General features: G+C 40.1%; 1 protein-coding gene across 3 annotated transcripts in view; it reads right to left on the reverse strand.

Annotated features, from left to right (window-relative positions):
* Positions 1-16,106, reverse strand: part of ODAD2 (outer dynein arm docking complex subunit 2) — a 178,349-nt gene that overhangs the window by 16,176 nt on the left and 146,067 nt on the right. Inside the window, exon 20 of one of the 3 annotated variants that reach the window (XM_043564863.1) lies at positions 10,456-11,859. The exons of the other annotated variants lie outside the window; for them this stretch is intronic. Within the exon in view, the coding sequence (XP_043420798.1) occupies positions 11,662-11,859 (198 nt within the window). The 3' untranslated portion in view covers positions 10,456-11,661. Of the gene's footprint in view, positions 1-10,455; positions 11,860-16,106 lie in introns of those variants that run through there. 3 annotated transcript variants of the gene reach the window in all.

Consider the following 16,106-nt stretch of genomic DNA (forward strand, 5'->3'; position numbering starts at 1 on the left):
CAGCTCTTTGTAATATAGGAACAAAATGCTTACAGAAGTGAAACAATCCATAACCTGAATCAAATTATCAGATGCTGGGTGATATATAGAATTCCCTCTAAGTTAGATGTTGTCTGGGGCACGGAAAGCAGAGGGAAGTTTGAGCCAGTATTTCCTACATGATCATGGGAATGGCAGCCTTAGCTAATATTTGAGCTACTGAATACGCTTTTGTTTTGTGTGTGTGTGTGTGTGTGTGTGTGTGCTAACGAATAAAACTATGACTTAAAATGATATCTCAAAAAACAAAAACCAAAAAAACAGTTTGACCCAAACAATAATGTTGCCTATAGCCTCCGAACTTGACTTTCTCAGCTCCATTTTATCTATCTATCTATCTATCTATCTATCTATCTATCTATCACCTACCTAATCTTCCTCCCTCCCTCCCTTCCTTCCTTGAGAGAGACAAAGACCGTGCAAGTGGGGAAGGGGCAGAGAGAGAGGAAAAGAGAGAGAATATCAAGCAGGCTCCACACTGTTAGTGCAGAGGCCAATGTGGGGCTCGAAATCATGAAGCTGTGAGATCATGATATGAGCTGAAACCAAGAGTCGGACACTTAACTGACTGACCTACCCAGGCATCCTTCGGTTCCATTATCTTTCCCCTACCCCAAATCAACCAGTCAGCTATTCACCTGGTCCCACCTGGGCCTTACTAATACCAGCAACTGTCCCATCTGTGCCTCTAATTGCCCTCTACCAGAAGCTCTAGGTTCTGGAAGACATGGAATGGGATCGAGAACACCGGAGGCACTTGTGTCTTCACAGTCTCCTTGCTTTTGTCTACCTTCTGTGATCCACTGTGTCAGCTGCTTTTCTGTCACTAGTTTAGTTCTTTTCTCTACTATTCTCCTATTATACCAATATTAAAAATTGAAATCTAGATCTCAACGAGGCTTCTGGATGGTACACACACATTCATGATCTCTTATCTCAACTGGCTCTCAATTCTGGCAATCTGTGTAGGTATCTTTCTCATCAGCTTTCTTTCTCCGCAACAGCTATTTAAAACTTTCTCTGCTCTCCTCAAATTACCTAACCTACCACTTCAGTTCCCTTGCTCTCAGCATGTGCCTTTGCCTCCTACTTGATGGGGAAAATAGAAATCACAAAAAGGGAAATTGCCCAGCTCCCTGCCATCTCACGCACAGATTCCCACTGCAAGTGCCCCCATCCTTTTCCCCCTTGCCATCTGTCATAGACAAGAGGTGCCTCTCCTCCAGGCAAAACTCATCTCTGTGCCCTCAAGCTCTGTGTTCCCCCACCTCTCCACTCCTCTAGAAGCTTACTCCTCCATTATCCCCATCATCTGATAGCTTCACCGTCTCCCCTCCCTTCCTGCTCTTGCCAGTTAGCACATAAGCACACTCTCGTGTCTGCTGTCTCAGCACACAAAAGGAACAAATGAAAGAAAAAAAACCACCAAAACTTCCTTTACATCCCCTTTCAGCTATCATTCTTCCTCTCTTTTCTTCTCAAACTTTTCAGAGTGGCTTCACTTGTTGCCTTCATTTCCTCATGTCTTTTCCAAGGTTACTAGGAATTGCTTTGCTATGAATCCAGTAGACCCTTTTTGTTCTTGTCTTTTTGCACTTTTCAGTTGGTCCCACTGGTCATGTCCTTATGCTTAAAATAATCTCTCCTCTTGACTTCTTTAAAATAGCACTTTCCTGATTTGTTTGGATTTTTTTCTCTTTAACACTCTAATTGCTTTATTTCGTAGAATCCTCTTTCTTTGCCCATCATGGCATGACTCAGGATATCAGATCAAACCTCTAATTTTTCCTTTTCTCTGTACACCCTCCAAGAGAATTGTCACCCACTCTCATTATTTCATGGACCATGGCTCTCAAATCTGTGTCATTAAGGCTTCATATACCTTTCAAGTGTGTGTGTGTGCATGTGTGTGCGTGTGTGTGTGTGTGTGTACTTAAATATCATATATATAGATGACATCACATATATATCACATTTCTGTATCTTCCAAGATGTTCATAGCCAATATTTCCCCAATGAGCTCTCATTTTTCTCCACAAGCAGATTCCTTCTATCATCCTTGAATTCAGTTGTTCTACTTAGACATTGGGGCATCTTCTCTCTACCTCTTTCCTCACATTCAAAAAGTCACCACGTCCTATTGTTTTTACTTCCCAAATATCTCTTGAATCCACCCATTTCTCTCTGTCTCCAGTGCTTACAACCTTGGTTGAAGCCACCATTATCTCTTTCTGAACTGCTATCTAATTCACCACCCATCCTTGTTCCATCCATTCTCAAACCAGAGTAACTTCTGAAAGGCAAATGCGACCACCTGACTCCCTGCTCAAAACATGTCAATGACTCCCCAGTGCCCTAGCCCTATAATTCTAGTTCCTCCAAAACATTCAGAGGTCATCCTCATCAGGGTCTGCTAAATATTTTTCTCTTTTGTTCATCTTCAGCTTCTAATTTGTTTTCAGTGAACATACATTACTTAATATTATTTTAAAAGTCATAACAAGTGGATTAGCCAGAAAGAAGTGAGGCCTGCAAAAGAAATGAAGAGCTAACAAAGAGGAAGAGAGAAGGAGAACCAGTAGACCCTGGATCATGGGAACTAAGGAAGGATGGCACTTTAAGAAAATGGTAGGGTCAATATTATAATGAGCCTTGGGGAGATTAATTAATTTGAGGACTGAAAAGAATGCCTTGGGTTATTGATAGAGCAGTCTGTGAATTTTTGAAGGTAAAAGTCAATGGAAGTCGGCTGAAGACTCAGGGGCAGTTGGAGAAATGAGGATCTCCAGAGAATATTACTCCTATGATATGGTGGATTCCACAGTGAATATGATCAGTTGATGGGGAATGAGAAAATGAGTAAGTAGGCAGGGAGACTTTAATATTGAATATGCAGTAACTGGAATAGCCAAAGTCAGAATTTCCAGCTACTGGAGATAAAAGATCATGAGTACAGTGGGTGGGAATTGCCAAGAGAAGAAATCCTCAAAAACCAGAGAGATGCATAGACTGAATGTAGCTACAGATAAGTCTGTAGGTGTAGGACAGGAAGTCAAGGTGTTTTCTGCCTGTTACATTAATTTTCATTTTAATTTTGAAGGCAAGTTCATGTGAGTAACAATACAGACCCAGGTTTATAATTGATAATTTCACATCAAAGTATTTTAAAACAATAAAAGATATACACTATTTATAAGAAGACAATTTATCCTAATTACATAAAGAAATCTTCATTGGAAAGGTTTTGTTTTGGTTTACAAGTTCGCTCTAGGAAATGCTAAGAATTCATAAAATCTGATGTCAAACTGTAAAATTAAATCTTGTCAAGCTAAGAAAATATTTTAAATTGCTTAAAATAAAAATAAGGCCAAGAATTATCTCAATATGGATATATTAAAATGGATAATAAAATTTCCACAATCTTCTTCAATATTAGAACAAGTCTGACTTCTTAATGTTGTCTTGTTTGCATTCATATTTATTTCCAAAAATTGGCACATGATTAGAAGGAATTCAAAACCAAAAACATGCTAATATTTAAAACACCTTACCAGATATAGGATTTATCCCCCATGGGAGCAAAAATGCAAAGATACCCGGAAAAGATGAAGGCAAAGAATTGAAAAGGAAAAAAAAAACAAAAACAGAAACAAAAAAAACACCCCAAACCCCCAAACAAACCCTTGAGTGAAATCACTTTCCCAATTTTATTTTGATTTCTTTTCAGCTTTCAAGAGCAGCTTAATATGGAAAAAATAAAGCACAGGGCTGGAGAGAAGAGCCACAATTTTTCTTCTTCAATGTCAAAGAAATAGCTTTCCCTGCTCCTACTAAATTGGAACCAAGCTCATAAGGATGAAAATAAATGACTAATTTCTTGGGAAATAACCTTAAATGAAAGATTCTTTTGGCTCAATGGTTGCTTTTCTTAAACTCCAGTTGACTTAACCTCATTCTCAAGGCCTCTTCTGCCCTTCCTTTCAAAGCACCCTACTGGTATCCAGTGTGCCTTAAAAGTCTATCTCGTTACTTGCTATCCATTTGGGAAATGTTTTCCTTTTCTGATACAATTTGTGGGAAGGAGTAAGTCAAATGTGAATATGCTAAATTTTTTTTTAAAAAAACTTATTTCTAATGTTTAAGATTTTAAAAAATGGAACCTAAAAAAATATTACCAGAAAATTTTACCAAGTAATGTTTCTACCAACTCTGACAAAACCCCTGATACTCTAAAATTTTTAAATATATACCTACATATTAATTGTAGTCTTCTCTTTTTGGCTAAAATTCTATAAAATGATACTTCTTAGTGTCATCTATGCAAGAACTTCAAATTTCAGTGAAAGGAACTGAATTAACGTTATAAAAGAATGATCCTTCTTCCTCTTCTGGTAAAGACCATGTTCATTTCAGAGCCCAATCTTGCATGATTTTTGCCAGGGTAGCTGTTTAGAACTGCAGAGCTGGCCCTAAGCACAGTAGCTAAGACAGCAATTATAAAAAAATCAGAAACAAAAACAAAAAAAACCAAACAAACATTTTTTTTTTCCAGCAGTGGAAATCTTTTCTTCCCCCTTCCCCCAAACAAAACCTTAACTATCTCATGAAATTCACATATACATAAATATACATATGTAAGATAAAATAGAACATTTGAAGAGAAAAGTAGGGTGTGGGTTCCTAGAACTCTGCCTGTTCCTTCTTCTTCTTTATATAAACTCTCAAGGTGTCTTCTCTGGTTCTAGGATACACACAAAAAACTTCATCTTCATAACAGGAGGAAGGCCAATATTTGGTCTCCATGCCTCTCTATTTCTTAGAATTTCTCTCTCACTACAACACGCCTCCCCTTGCCGCTCACTCCTCAACTAGTGATGTAAGCCTGCTCATGGCTCGTTCACTCCACACAGATCTGCTCCTCCACACATACTCTTCCAACAACTGCCCCAAACCACTCCTTGTACCACAATCCTAAAAACGAATCCCCTCCAATCCAATCCAATCCAATGGTCTCAGCTACACATTTGGGAGAACACAGTTTGCACACATTGCTAACGGAGTTTTACATGAGTGATAGCCTTGCTTATTACTCTTCCCAGATTTAAAAATTTATGTTACAAATTTTAGCGAAGAGAGTTTTTAAGCCAAATATTTAGTTTACAAAATTTCAAATTATATACCAAAGTGATACATTTTAGGCAGCACAAATAAAACAGTTCTATTTAGGAAGGTCTTATGGGCCCTCCTAAAATGGTACATGTAGAACATGGTTATACCAGCCTGTCTCAGTATCCTCCTAAGAGAGATGGAATGGGGACCCCAAGCCAGTTCCAGGACCAACACAGAGATCCTGATAAAACATTTTTGTGAAGTCATTGCTTCAATCTGACTTTAAGATATGATATGATACGATATGATGTGATATGGATATGATATGGATAAGGTAAGCAGGTGGCAGGTCTTAGTTTTCTTTGTCAATCAGGAAAAGGTGTTGCTGATAACCTGTGAGGTGATATGAAAGGCACTATAAGGAAGACACAGTCCAGTCCTCAAGGAGTGTACTGGGTGAGGAGCGAGGTATGTGGCAGGTATGAGAACAGCCTTCTCTCTGTGTCATGGTGGAGGGCCCAGGAGACAGAGGTGGGTGACTGCCCAGCTTTCTGGATGTTATGGGCCCAGTGATTCAGGGAATAGATGGTAGGGAAGATCTCTCCCTTTACAAAGCAAAGCTTAGGCTGGACATAAGCTAAAGCTCAGGCAGCCTTTTCTCAACTCATCCTCACCCAGGCTGCATGCGAAATGACTTTCCCCACCTATTCCACCATTACAGATCCAGGAGAGGCAGGGAGGATGGATATCTCGTGAGAAGGAAGGGGATAAAAATAACAATAGCTAACATTTCAGCAATTAGTGCTTACCATGTATCAGGTACTATGCAAAGTGCCTTATGTATGTCAATTCATTTAATGCTGTCAACAAACCCAAAGTTAAAGATTATCATTAATATTCTAGTTTCACTGATGAGAAAACTAAAGCATAGAGAGATTAGGTCACTTGCCCAAAGTTACAACATTGGGGAAAGCTAGGATTTGAACACAAGCTCCAGATCCCATGATCTTACCCATCATTCACACTGCATCCCTTGCTGTAAGTGCCCATGGAGAGGGGGGCTGGTCTGGCCTGGTCCCTGGCCTCCTGGTGCGTCTAGTTCTCCCTGGTCCTTTGGCCATCATGCCCATATCCAATCCTGAAATCTGTAGTCACAATCAACTGCCTCCATCTGCAAGGGCTCCACTCAATGGGACCTCTTTGTTTCTGCAAATTCTCCCCGTGGGTCCCCTGGGAACATGTGGCTCCCTATATGCTATATGCAATCTGTGGAGACCAGGACCTACCTGTGGCTGACCTTTTAGATGCCCATCTCTACCAATGGTGCACCAATGCTCCTGCATCATACTAGGTGTGCAGTCAAGCACACTCAGGCCTTCTCCTGAAGGCTGAACTCCTTACTTTCATCTGTGTATCCCCAGGAGCTAACTCAATCAACACCATTCTGAGCTTAAGATTGTCTGCATATTTCAGCTCCAGAACAAAACAAAGCTGAGATTTCAAAATTGCTCTTCTGATCCTTTTATTCATTTCAATTCATATTCCTTTTCAAAAGCACTTGAGATTTTTTTTTTTTTCTGGTACACAATAGAACTTAACAGTCACTCTTATGCCTGGGCGCAATGACACTGGCTTAATATTCCTCCTGGCTAACTTGTGTTCACACACTGGATTTCATTGTGTATATTGTTTTTTTAAATTCTTCAGTAAGGTTATTCCTAGTACTGACCTTTGATGAATGCTGTTCAGGAATAGCTGGGCCCCTCTATTTACTCTCTCTTGTTCTGGGGCCCTTGTCAGGTTCCCTAAGCAAAGCTTACTTCTTTTGAATTGCTTTGGTGCAGAACTTTGTCACAAACATCCTAGAAACTTACATGACGGCTGATTTCCTCCTTTGCAACAGTAGAGGAGCCCTAAGCACATTTCATAAATGACATGAAATACATGTAACCAGTAAATGGTTTTTTTTCTCCTTGAGCTTTATTTCTTAACACAAGGTTAAAGGACTTAATGTTGCAATTCAAGAGGGGACATTCACAATGTGAATCTTATTCTCTCTGTGATCCTATGGCATGTTAAAGCTCTCCTGTGTTAAAACTAAACCTCTCTTTTTAGCCTCTCAATATACTTTGATGTAAGCCATTACTAAGAAAATTATCCTAATGATCATTAACATTATAATCATAAGTAACAGAAATAATCTTAAACTTTTTTCAGTAAAGTCAAGGGTATATGAGGAAAGTATCAGTGTAAAATGGCTTTCCCAACTTGGCAGTGGTTGGTAAAATCTGTGATCAAATTTTTACCTGAATGAAACAGACCGGCTTTCTCTCTTGCCCAGCCATACTTTTTGAAGTTTTTCATGTACCACAAAATACATAATAAAGGATAGTTAAATTCACTCTGAACCCCAGCTACATGACCATGACATATTTGGAGGTGACTCTGAGGTGCATTCCCAAATATGGTGCAATGCTTTCTAAATTTACAGTCTGATTTCCTGCTGCCAGTTATGACTGCCAAATGCTTCTGACAGTGCGGCCAGTTTGTGGTGTCCCTAAAAATCATCAGCAATTTGAAAACATTAGCGCCTGGCCATAGTCATACTTTGCAGTGATTGCCTATATTTATCACCTTACTTTTCCAGGGTACAAACTGAAAACAATCACAGAGGAAAATTAAACTTCTCTAGCAGCAGGGAAAATACAGAGTTGAAAATCAAATGCTCCCAACCCCTTTCTGTATTGCTCAAAAATAAAAATAAACAATGTAAGCACTGGGGCTTATGTGGCTACAGAGAAGAAAAATATTGTAAATATATATTCCCTCCTCAAATATTTCTTATTTTGTCTTCACATTTGCAGAGTGTTTTCAAAGGAGGATATTATGGTTATGTGGCAGTATTAAAAATGAGGAGAAGTTCATCGCTTCACTCAACAAATATTCACTATGTTCTGCTCCGTGGCATGAACTGGGCCTGGGACAGCAGAAGTGGAGGAGACTGGCCTGGCTTCAGCCTTCAGGAATCTGTGTCTGTGGAGACAAAGAGTGATGTCCGTACAACAGAAAGGAAGAGAAAGTTTAGGAGAGCACAGATGGAGGCAGAGGGGACATGCACATTTCCCAGAGGGACAAAAGTGAACCTGAAGGTCCAAAGGATGGATGCGAGCAATGCAAAGTATGCTGTGGGGGTTTTGGAGAGCATTCCAGACACAGGAAGAACAGAAGGGCCACCCTCTAGGGACCAGAGGTCTGCACAGAGCACAGAGGTGCCAGCAGAGCAGGTGAGTAGCATCTGGCCCCTGCTCTGCCCTCCACGTGCACATCCTGGCACACAGCTGCCCCACACCCAACAGCATCCTCCTCTCCACACGGAAGTAGCAAATGCTTGCCAAGCCAACTCCTAGGAGTATATTAATTTGAGTCCAGGATAAACTATTTTCACATAGAGACCCCCAAGCTTAGTGGTTTAAACAACCTGGAATCTTGTTTTCCCTTATGTGACACTGCAAATGGTCCAGGGCTGGGAGCGCGGCTCTGCCCTCTTCTCTGAGCCCAAAGCTCTCCAGTGGTCTCTGTCCTTCAGCCTTCAGGCACAGGGACGGGGATACACACGCATCTCTTCATGTAGGACAAGGAACACAAGTAGCATGCATCACTTCTCACTTCTCATGTGTGAAAACTTGGTCCCATGGTCACACCAAGATTCAGGGGGGCTGAGAAATGTATCCCGTGGCTGGACATCATGCGCTGTGCTAAAGCCGGCAGCAAACAGGGGAGGATGGATGTCAGCAGATATTTAGTAGTCCATGCCACAAGGGCAAGTGGAAAAGAAGGGCAAGATGATGGCAGAGAAGCCGGCAGGAGTCAAATCACATAAAGCCTTGTTCAGAGCAAAGGAAACCTAGCTGTAGCCCTTAAAAAAGGGCAGTGGCAGATTTATGAGGACAGTGTGTGCTCACAGAAAAGGCTTTGCAAAAAAGCCTTGACTGATCAGGGAAGACACAAGCCGAGGTTTCCCACTGATTCTCCCACCTAATTGTCACATGTCCTTGTTTCCCAACAACCCAAATACGCCTTCAGGGGACACATGTCTGACTCATATGGTCTCCGAACAAATGGCCTGGGGGCTTCACATTAACAGATAGTTTTATGCAGATATAGACAGAAATCTGAAATATCCTGTGTTATTTAGCTTTGTACTGTCAGGGACCCTAGGGTGTGCTCTGAGTTTACATACGGTCACACAGGTCCCAACAAAGCACACATCCTGAGGTGCAGAGGTGGCCCCACCAGCACACTCATATCTGTGAATACAAGCGTGGCCTCTGCATTGTGGTCAAGCCACAGAGAGCCAAACCACATTCCTGCCTGCATCCTCTCTGAGGACTGTCAGATCCCACCGTGGATACAGGGCCATCCACATGGCATTCGGGCCAGCACCCCAAATTCTGTCTACACTGGAACATCGAGGCTGAGGACTTGATAGCTGCTGTCTGAATTGGTTCAGTACACGGAAACTGGACTTGAATCCAGGAAGGAGCACTTTAGAGAGCCACTTATCTCACACCCTCAGCCTCGACCTGGCAGAATGCTACTCCTGTAAAGACAACGGTAGTGTGTGTGTGTATCTATCTGTCTGTCTGTCTGTCTGTCTATCTATCTATCTATCGATATAAGTGTGTGTATGTGTTCATTTTTGTTATCTCATCCTCTCTGTAACTATCTGAGGTACATATTATCATTCTTACAGAACTGATGAAGACATGGAGCCCAGGGAAGCTGGGTGACCTGGCACCTGCACCCACAGCCAGGATTCGAACCCAGTTCTGTATGGCACCAAACTCATGCTCATTTCCCTGCACCCTGTGTTATTTAGTTAGTAGTTTTCTTCCTCAGATTTAATCCATTTTAGAAATTGGATCAATGAACTAGTTTTGGGACATCTGTCTAAATTATATTTATATTATATTACATACATCTATCATCCAAAATGATTTTTTCCAAAACCTACCTAAATTTGCATGCAAATCACTGGCTATATCCTATAAAAAGCACATCAGAAAATTCTGATGTTCCTATTCTTTTTTTTTAACTATTTTGAGAAAGAGAGAAAGCGTGAACAGGGGAGGGACAGAGAGAGAGAGGGAGAGAGAGAATCCCAAGCAGACTCTGCATTATCAGTGCAGTGCCCGATGCAGGGCTCGAACTCACAAACTGTGAGATCATGACCTGAGCTGAAATCGAGAGTCGGCCACCTAACTGACTGAGCCACCCAGGCGCCCCCTGATGTTCTTATTCTTAAAAAAATAGCTTAAAAAATGGCTTGTGGCAGCGTTAGTGCCTATAAGCTGTCTGGATCCTTGTTTAAAGGCTTCAGTATCAAATTATTCTTTTTATGATAGGACATCATTTATTTTTGGGTTTCAGTCAACAAATACGAAAAATACAGATAAGTCAGGTGGTAGTTTTGATTTAATTATTAATAAGCACGATCAATTGATTAATAATCAATTATTAATTTAATGGAACTGTCAGAGCTAAAGCTTGAAATGGCACTGAAGCATGGAGGTCTGATTTAATAAAAGTCAAACCTAATGAAGAGAGTTGAGTGAAACACAGCCTCAAAACTATAAATGGGGCTTCTCTCACTGAGCATAGTGGTTTTGAGATTTGTCCCTGTTGTTGCATGTGTTGGTGGTTTGTTCCTTCTTGTAGCTGGGTAGCATTCCATTGTCTGGAGGGACCTGTCATTGTTCATCCATTCACCTGTTGAGGGGCATTTTGATTGTTTCTGTGTTTGTGATGATGAGTCATGCTGTATAACTGTTCACAGAGAGGTTGTTATGTGCACATGTCTTCATTCCTCTTGGGCAGATACCTGGGAGCAGAGGTTCTGGGTCGTACGGTAAGTGCATGTTTTGTAAGAAACTGGCAAGCTGTCTCCCAAGGTGGCTGTCTCATGCTGTGTTCTCAGCAGCGTAGGAGGGCTCCGGTTACTCCATGTGCTTGTCAGCCCTCAGTATCGTCAGGCTTGTGAATTTCTGCTATTCCGGCAGACATGTGCTGATGTCTCAGGAGGTTTGGGCTTGCATTCCCCTGATGCCTAATGGTTTTGAACATCTTTTCATGTGCTTGTTTGCCATCCATGTATCTTTGTTGAAGTGTCTATTCAGAAATTGCGCGAATTTTTAATTGAGTTGCTCATCTTCTTATTGAGTTGTAATAATTCTTTATGTAATTTGAATAATAAATGTCCATCGACAGCTGTGTAAAAGCATATATACACATACACGTGTATAAGAGTGGGGACTTGCCCTGGCTTTGACAAAAGAGCGGCACCCACTGGGTACATCCAGATCTTGCATGCCCTACTTTCAGACCCAGAGTCCCCCACCGTGAGGATTTCCGGGACTGGTACAAGCCAAACAGAGGGCACATTTTGGTGCAAGAAAGGTGTATAACATCCAGATATATATGCAGACTATGATAATTTGTTGTCAACACACAGCTTCACTGTGAAGAAGCGTCTTTGCTGCCTCTCCTAGTCACAGTGCAAACACTGCATTTCCATCGGTGCAGACTGTGTGGCATCACGCCCACGGCACTCCCAGATCCGTCCCTGGCTGATCGTGCAACACATCTTAGGTGTGTTTCTACTTTTCTTTGGCAAAGATGACAATTTTCAAAGAGATTTTCCATTTTTCTTCTCTGCATGCAAAATGGCATAAAAATTATCAGGTCAACCTTCTTATAAATAGTTTCACTGGCAAGTGACCATCTGAGAAAAAATATCTTTAGAAATTTGTTTTCACGGAAATTTGATCAGATTTCCCCCAATCAGAAAAGCATGATCTAGGGAGAGCATCAACATTTGCAGCAGTCAGTGTGCATATTTTGTTACTTCTTACAAGAAGCAGAGGTAAAAATACTAAGCCCCGTGTCATAAAGAGACCCCTTCCAACTGCATGTCAGTTTGCATTGCTGAAAATGGAAACTTAGGGGTGCTTTTCTGATATTTTCCTCCTCAGGGATTCAAACTTTAAACGTGGGTTATAAGGAATAATAGCTTCAACTTTAGAAATATTTTTCTTACTTTTACTCATGGGTAACCAAAGACCTGGAGAATACAGTGCTTTTTCCCCAAAGCATATTGCAAACTAGAATTTTATAAACAAGTCCTGACTTGTTAACCATAAGGATAAGCCATTATGTTTGATCATTCCTGAACCACAGACATAGCTGCTCTGATTTCAATCTGCATAAGCTATAATTAATTTGATTTTAAAAATGTAACTTTTGTTTAGCACCTGTACTTTTAAATTTCAGTCCAAAGACATTTCAAAGAGGCATCTTACACCATGGCAATGGGTTGGGAAATGCAGAGAACACAGCTCCTAAGAATCTAAGAGTTTTTGTTTTTTTGTTTTTTTTTTTTTAACAAAAACTGATTGATCCTGAAGGAAGTGGAAAAAAAAAAAAAAGAAGCCTTAGAAGGGAATGTTAATGCATGCATATTTTTGGTACATTAAAGACTGCAACGTGCTAATTCAAGCACTGTTTGCTTTTTCAGGATTGCTGTTTTCAAGGGAAAAACAGAAGATATTTTTTAAGTGCCAAAAACTACTTATGTAGTCTGAAATGCATTATTATTATTATTAATTCTTTTTTTTATTATTATTAATTCTTACGTCTAGCATCTGTGAATAGCTTCTTATACGAGAAAACCATTTTGGGTCAGCTGAAGGCCAAAAATAATGAGCTGGCCTCCTGCCTCTCTGTATTGCATTAAGTAGCTGCCAATTAATAAAACTGATTTTTTTTTTGTTCCTGGGATAAATTTCAGAAAATGAAAACAAACAGTTGTTGGTGATTTCCATAAATTTCCAATAGAAAAGAATATATTTTTCACAAGATTAAAGACTGCACTATAAGTAACCAAACAATTACGAGAAGCTGCCCGGTGTATTTCTGTGGTTTAGCAGAAGGGCCAAGTCGGAAGGAAAAGACATTCCCGGCATTTTCTGAAGCTAGATAAATACAGAGAAGAAATATAGATGAAAGATGGAACTGCTCTCCGCAGTCCCTGCCAGATTCCTCGACTTTTTGGCATCGTGATTGAATTTGGCAAATGTAACCAGTAACAATCTTTTCCATTAAAAAGAGCAGCATATACTTTATTTTACCATACTGTTTGTGCATTTTTGACCCTCCAAAATGGTCTCTCTTTTTTAGAAAGTGATTCTTTCTGCAGAGTTGGCTGCAATTTCATTTATTTGAAATGGATCATTTATCACCAAAAAAAGTTGCAGGGCACAGCTACTGCTGAACAGCTCCAGCAGACCTACAGCTCGGCAGGAAAAGAGACCGAAAGATGCTTTAACGTGCCAATAGCACCTCATGCCAACCTAATGCCTTGATATCCAAACCTGTGTAAATTTGAGGAATCCTGGACCGTACAGTTTAGACAACATAAGCTACCCGGTCCTGTCATTTTCTTTTATTCGGGATCAGAAAAACTCTAATGTAGCCTGATGTTCCTAATTTTGGTAACATGATTACGTGAAGTAAAAGAGTAACTCGCCAGTCCCAAATCTAAATTTCAGGGACTCCAACACTTCAGAACCTTAAAATATTTTTCTTATCTGGCAGTGATACTCTAGTAAACTTATTAGGATAGGTAAGTAGCAATCCCTAAAAATAGGATGCTGAGGATCAAGTACCAAGGCCATGGTTTCCAGCTTCACCCAAGTCAGGAAAGGGAAGCTCACACCTGATATGCCTCTCGTGCAACTCAGATTGAAATGACTTTTTGTTTTACCTTTCATTGGTTTCATCCGAACTAAGCAAAAATAAAAGATTAGGGTGCTCACCTGTTGCTATGAAGTTTTTGAATGCAACATGATGGACATGTTTTGGTTCTTAAACAGCCAAAAGTTCAAGCAGCCTTTGTACAGTTGGCAGTGATTTGTGTATATTATTGCTCTAATGTTATCTGCCATATAGAGCACTCTTTCTTAACCATTAAGTAGCAGCTAATTTAAAGCAAGGGAAAAGCATTAGCTTGGTGTGAGTGCCAGATAAACCCTGTGGTTTCAATTTAAAGTCTGGAGCCAACAGTGACAGATATAAAAATGAGAATCTATAATTTGCCAAGTTTAAAGTCCCAAAACCAACATGTGAATGCTTCACTGGTTTATATGTGCATAAAATAAAGGCTGTTTTGCATAGATTCAAAATGCTAAAGGAGTGTTGTTTCTTAAATTTAAGATGACAGTATAATAATAGACCACATTTAATCACAAAGTATTTGACAAGAAAAAAGAGCCAAAAGTCACTATTTAAATTTAAGAATGCTAAATCCATACCAGCAGTTGGCAATAGCAAGGTCTGAAATATCTTCAATAAAAATTATAAATAATTACCTTTCACATTTTATAATTTACATCCATTTAACTCACAAAGCTTCCTTTATGAACAAGGTCTTTTAAGTTTATTTATTTATTTTGAGAAAGAGAAAGACACAGAGGGGCCGTGGGGAGAGAATCCCAAGCAGTCTCCAAGCTGTCAGTGCAGAGCCTGAGACGGCTTCAATCTCACCAACCATGAGATCATGACCTGAGCCGAAATCAAGACTTGGATGCTTAACGACTGAGCCACGCAGGCACCCCAAGAACAAGTTCTTTAATAAAGTAATAATAATAATAATAATAATAATAATAATAATAAATAGAGCTAGCCAGAGCTGTTAGCAAGAATTTATAATTTTAACCAACAAGGCACACTTTAGAAATACTGGGTAAATTATGACTTCTGTACCTCTTTAAAAGATTTGCAACAATAACCTCATAAATATATATAACTCAAAAACACCCTCAATAACAGCATGATGATAAAAGACAGTGCATGTCCACTGACCTAACAATTTCTCCTGTCAGTTGATCCAGAAATCTAAATCCTGGCTCATTACATTAGTGCACACCTTTTACAGTGTCTTCCTGGCCCTCCAGGGATGCTCCTGACTGTCCCTGTACCTCACCCTCACTCAGGTGAGCCTTGGAAGCCATTCGGTAAAGGGCACACACTGTCCACACCGATTGGATGACGGGTGGGCACTTCTCCCAAACCAGGCCAATCAGATTCCCTTCTCTGACAACTGTCCACACTGATTGGATGAGGGGTGGGCACTTCTCCCAAACCAGGCCAATCAGATTCCCTTCTGTGACATCTCTGAATTGAAAATTAGGAATAATTTTGGCCACACTAAGGTTAACTGGAGAGTGAAGCTTGGGGACACAGTGGAGGAAACAGTGGAGAAATAGGGAAAGCCAATGGACAGAGAAAGAATAAAATGAAATGGATACAGAAGTGAGGACAGATGACAGGTGAAAGAGAAAAAGATGTTAGGAAATCCGTGAGGCCCTTGTCCAGGCACCTTGTTAGGGCTCAGCTGTTTCCTTGCCCATGACATCTGTCAAACATGCACGTGTCCTCTTTGGTGCCTGAGCTTATTTGAGTTATTTATGTTGCTTGCAATTTATTGTATCATAATTGATTCTGAATTCCATCTATGGGTCTTGAAACATCACTTAGACTATTGAACTAAAGCTTCCCAATCTTTAAAATGGGGACAGGAATGCCTGCATCACAGGGTTATTGCAAAGATTAAATGAAATAAGAAATAAAGCACCTACCTCAGCAGCGACCACTAAGTGATGGGCTGCTATTTTAAAAAGAGATTATCCTGTAATTTACATTACATATACAGCCATTCATATTACATATTTGTTAGTCAAGGGAAAGCACTTCAATCTCTTATTAAGCTAATATTTTAGTATTTGCTAATCATTCATCCAATGGGCTATTCCAAATTATTTGGTGAAATTTAAAATTAAAAGGGGCTTGCTAACACCTATTATCACTGTGGTTATTTCTCACTTTGGAGTAAAAACCTTATT

This window comes from Prionailurus bengalensis, chromosome B4, assembly GCF_016509475.1.
Source record: "Prionailurus bengalensis isolate Pbe53 chromosome B4, Fcat_Pben_1.1_paternal_pri, whole genome shotgun sequence".
NCBI lineage: Eukaryota > Metazoa > Chordata > Mammalia > Carnivora > Felidae > Prionailurus > Prionailurus bengalensis.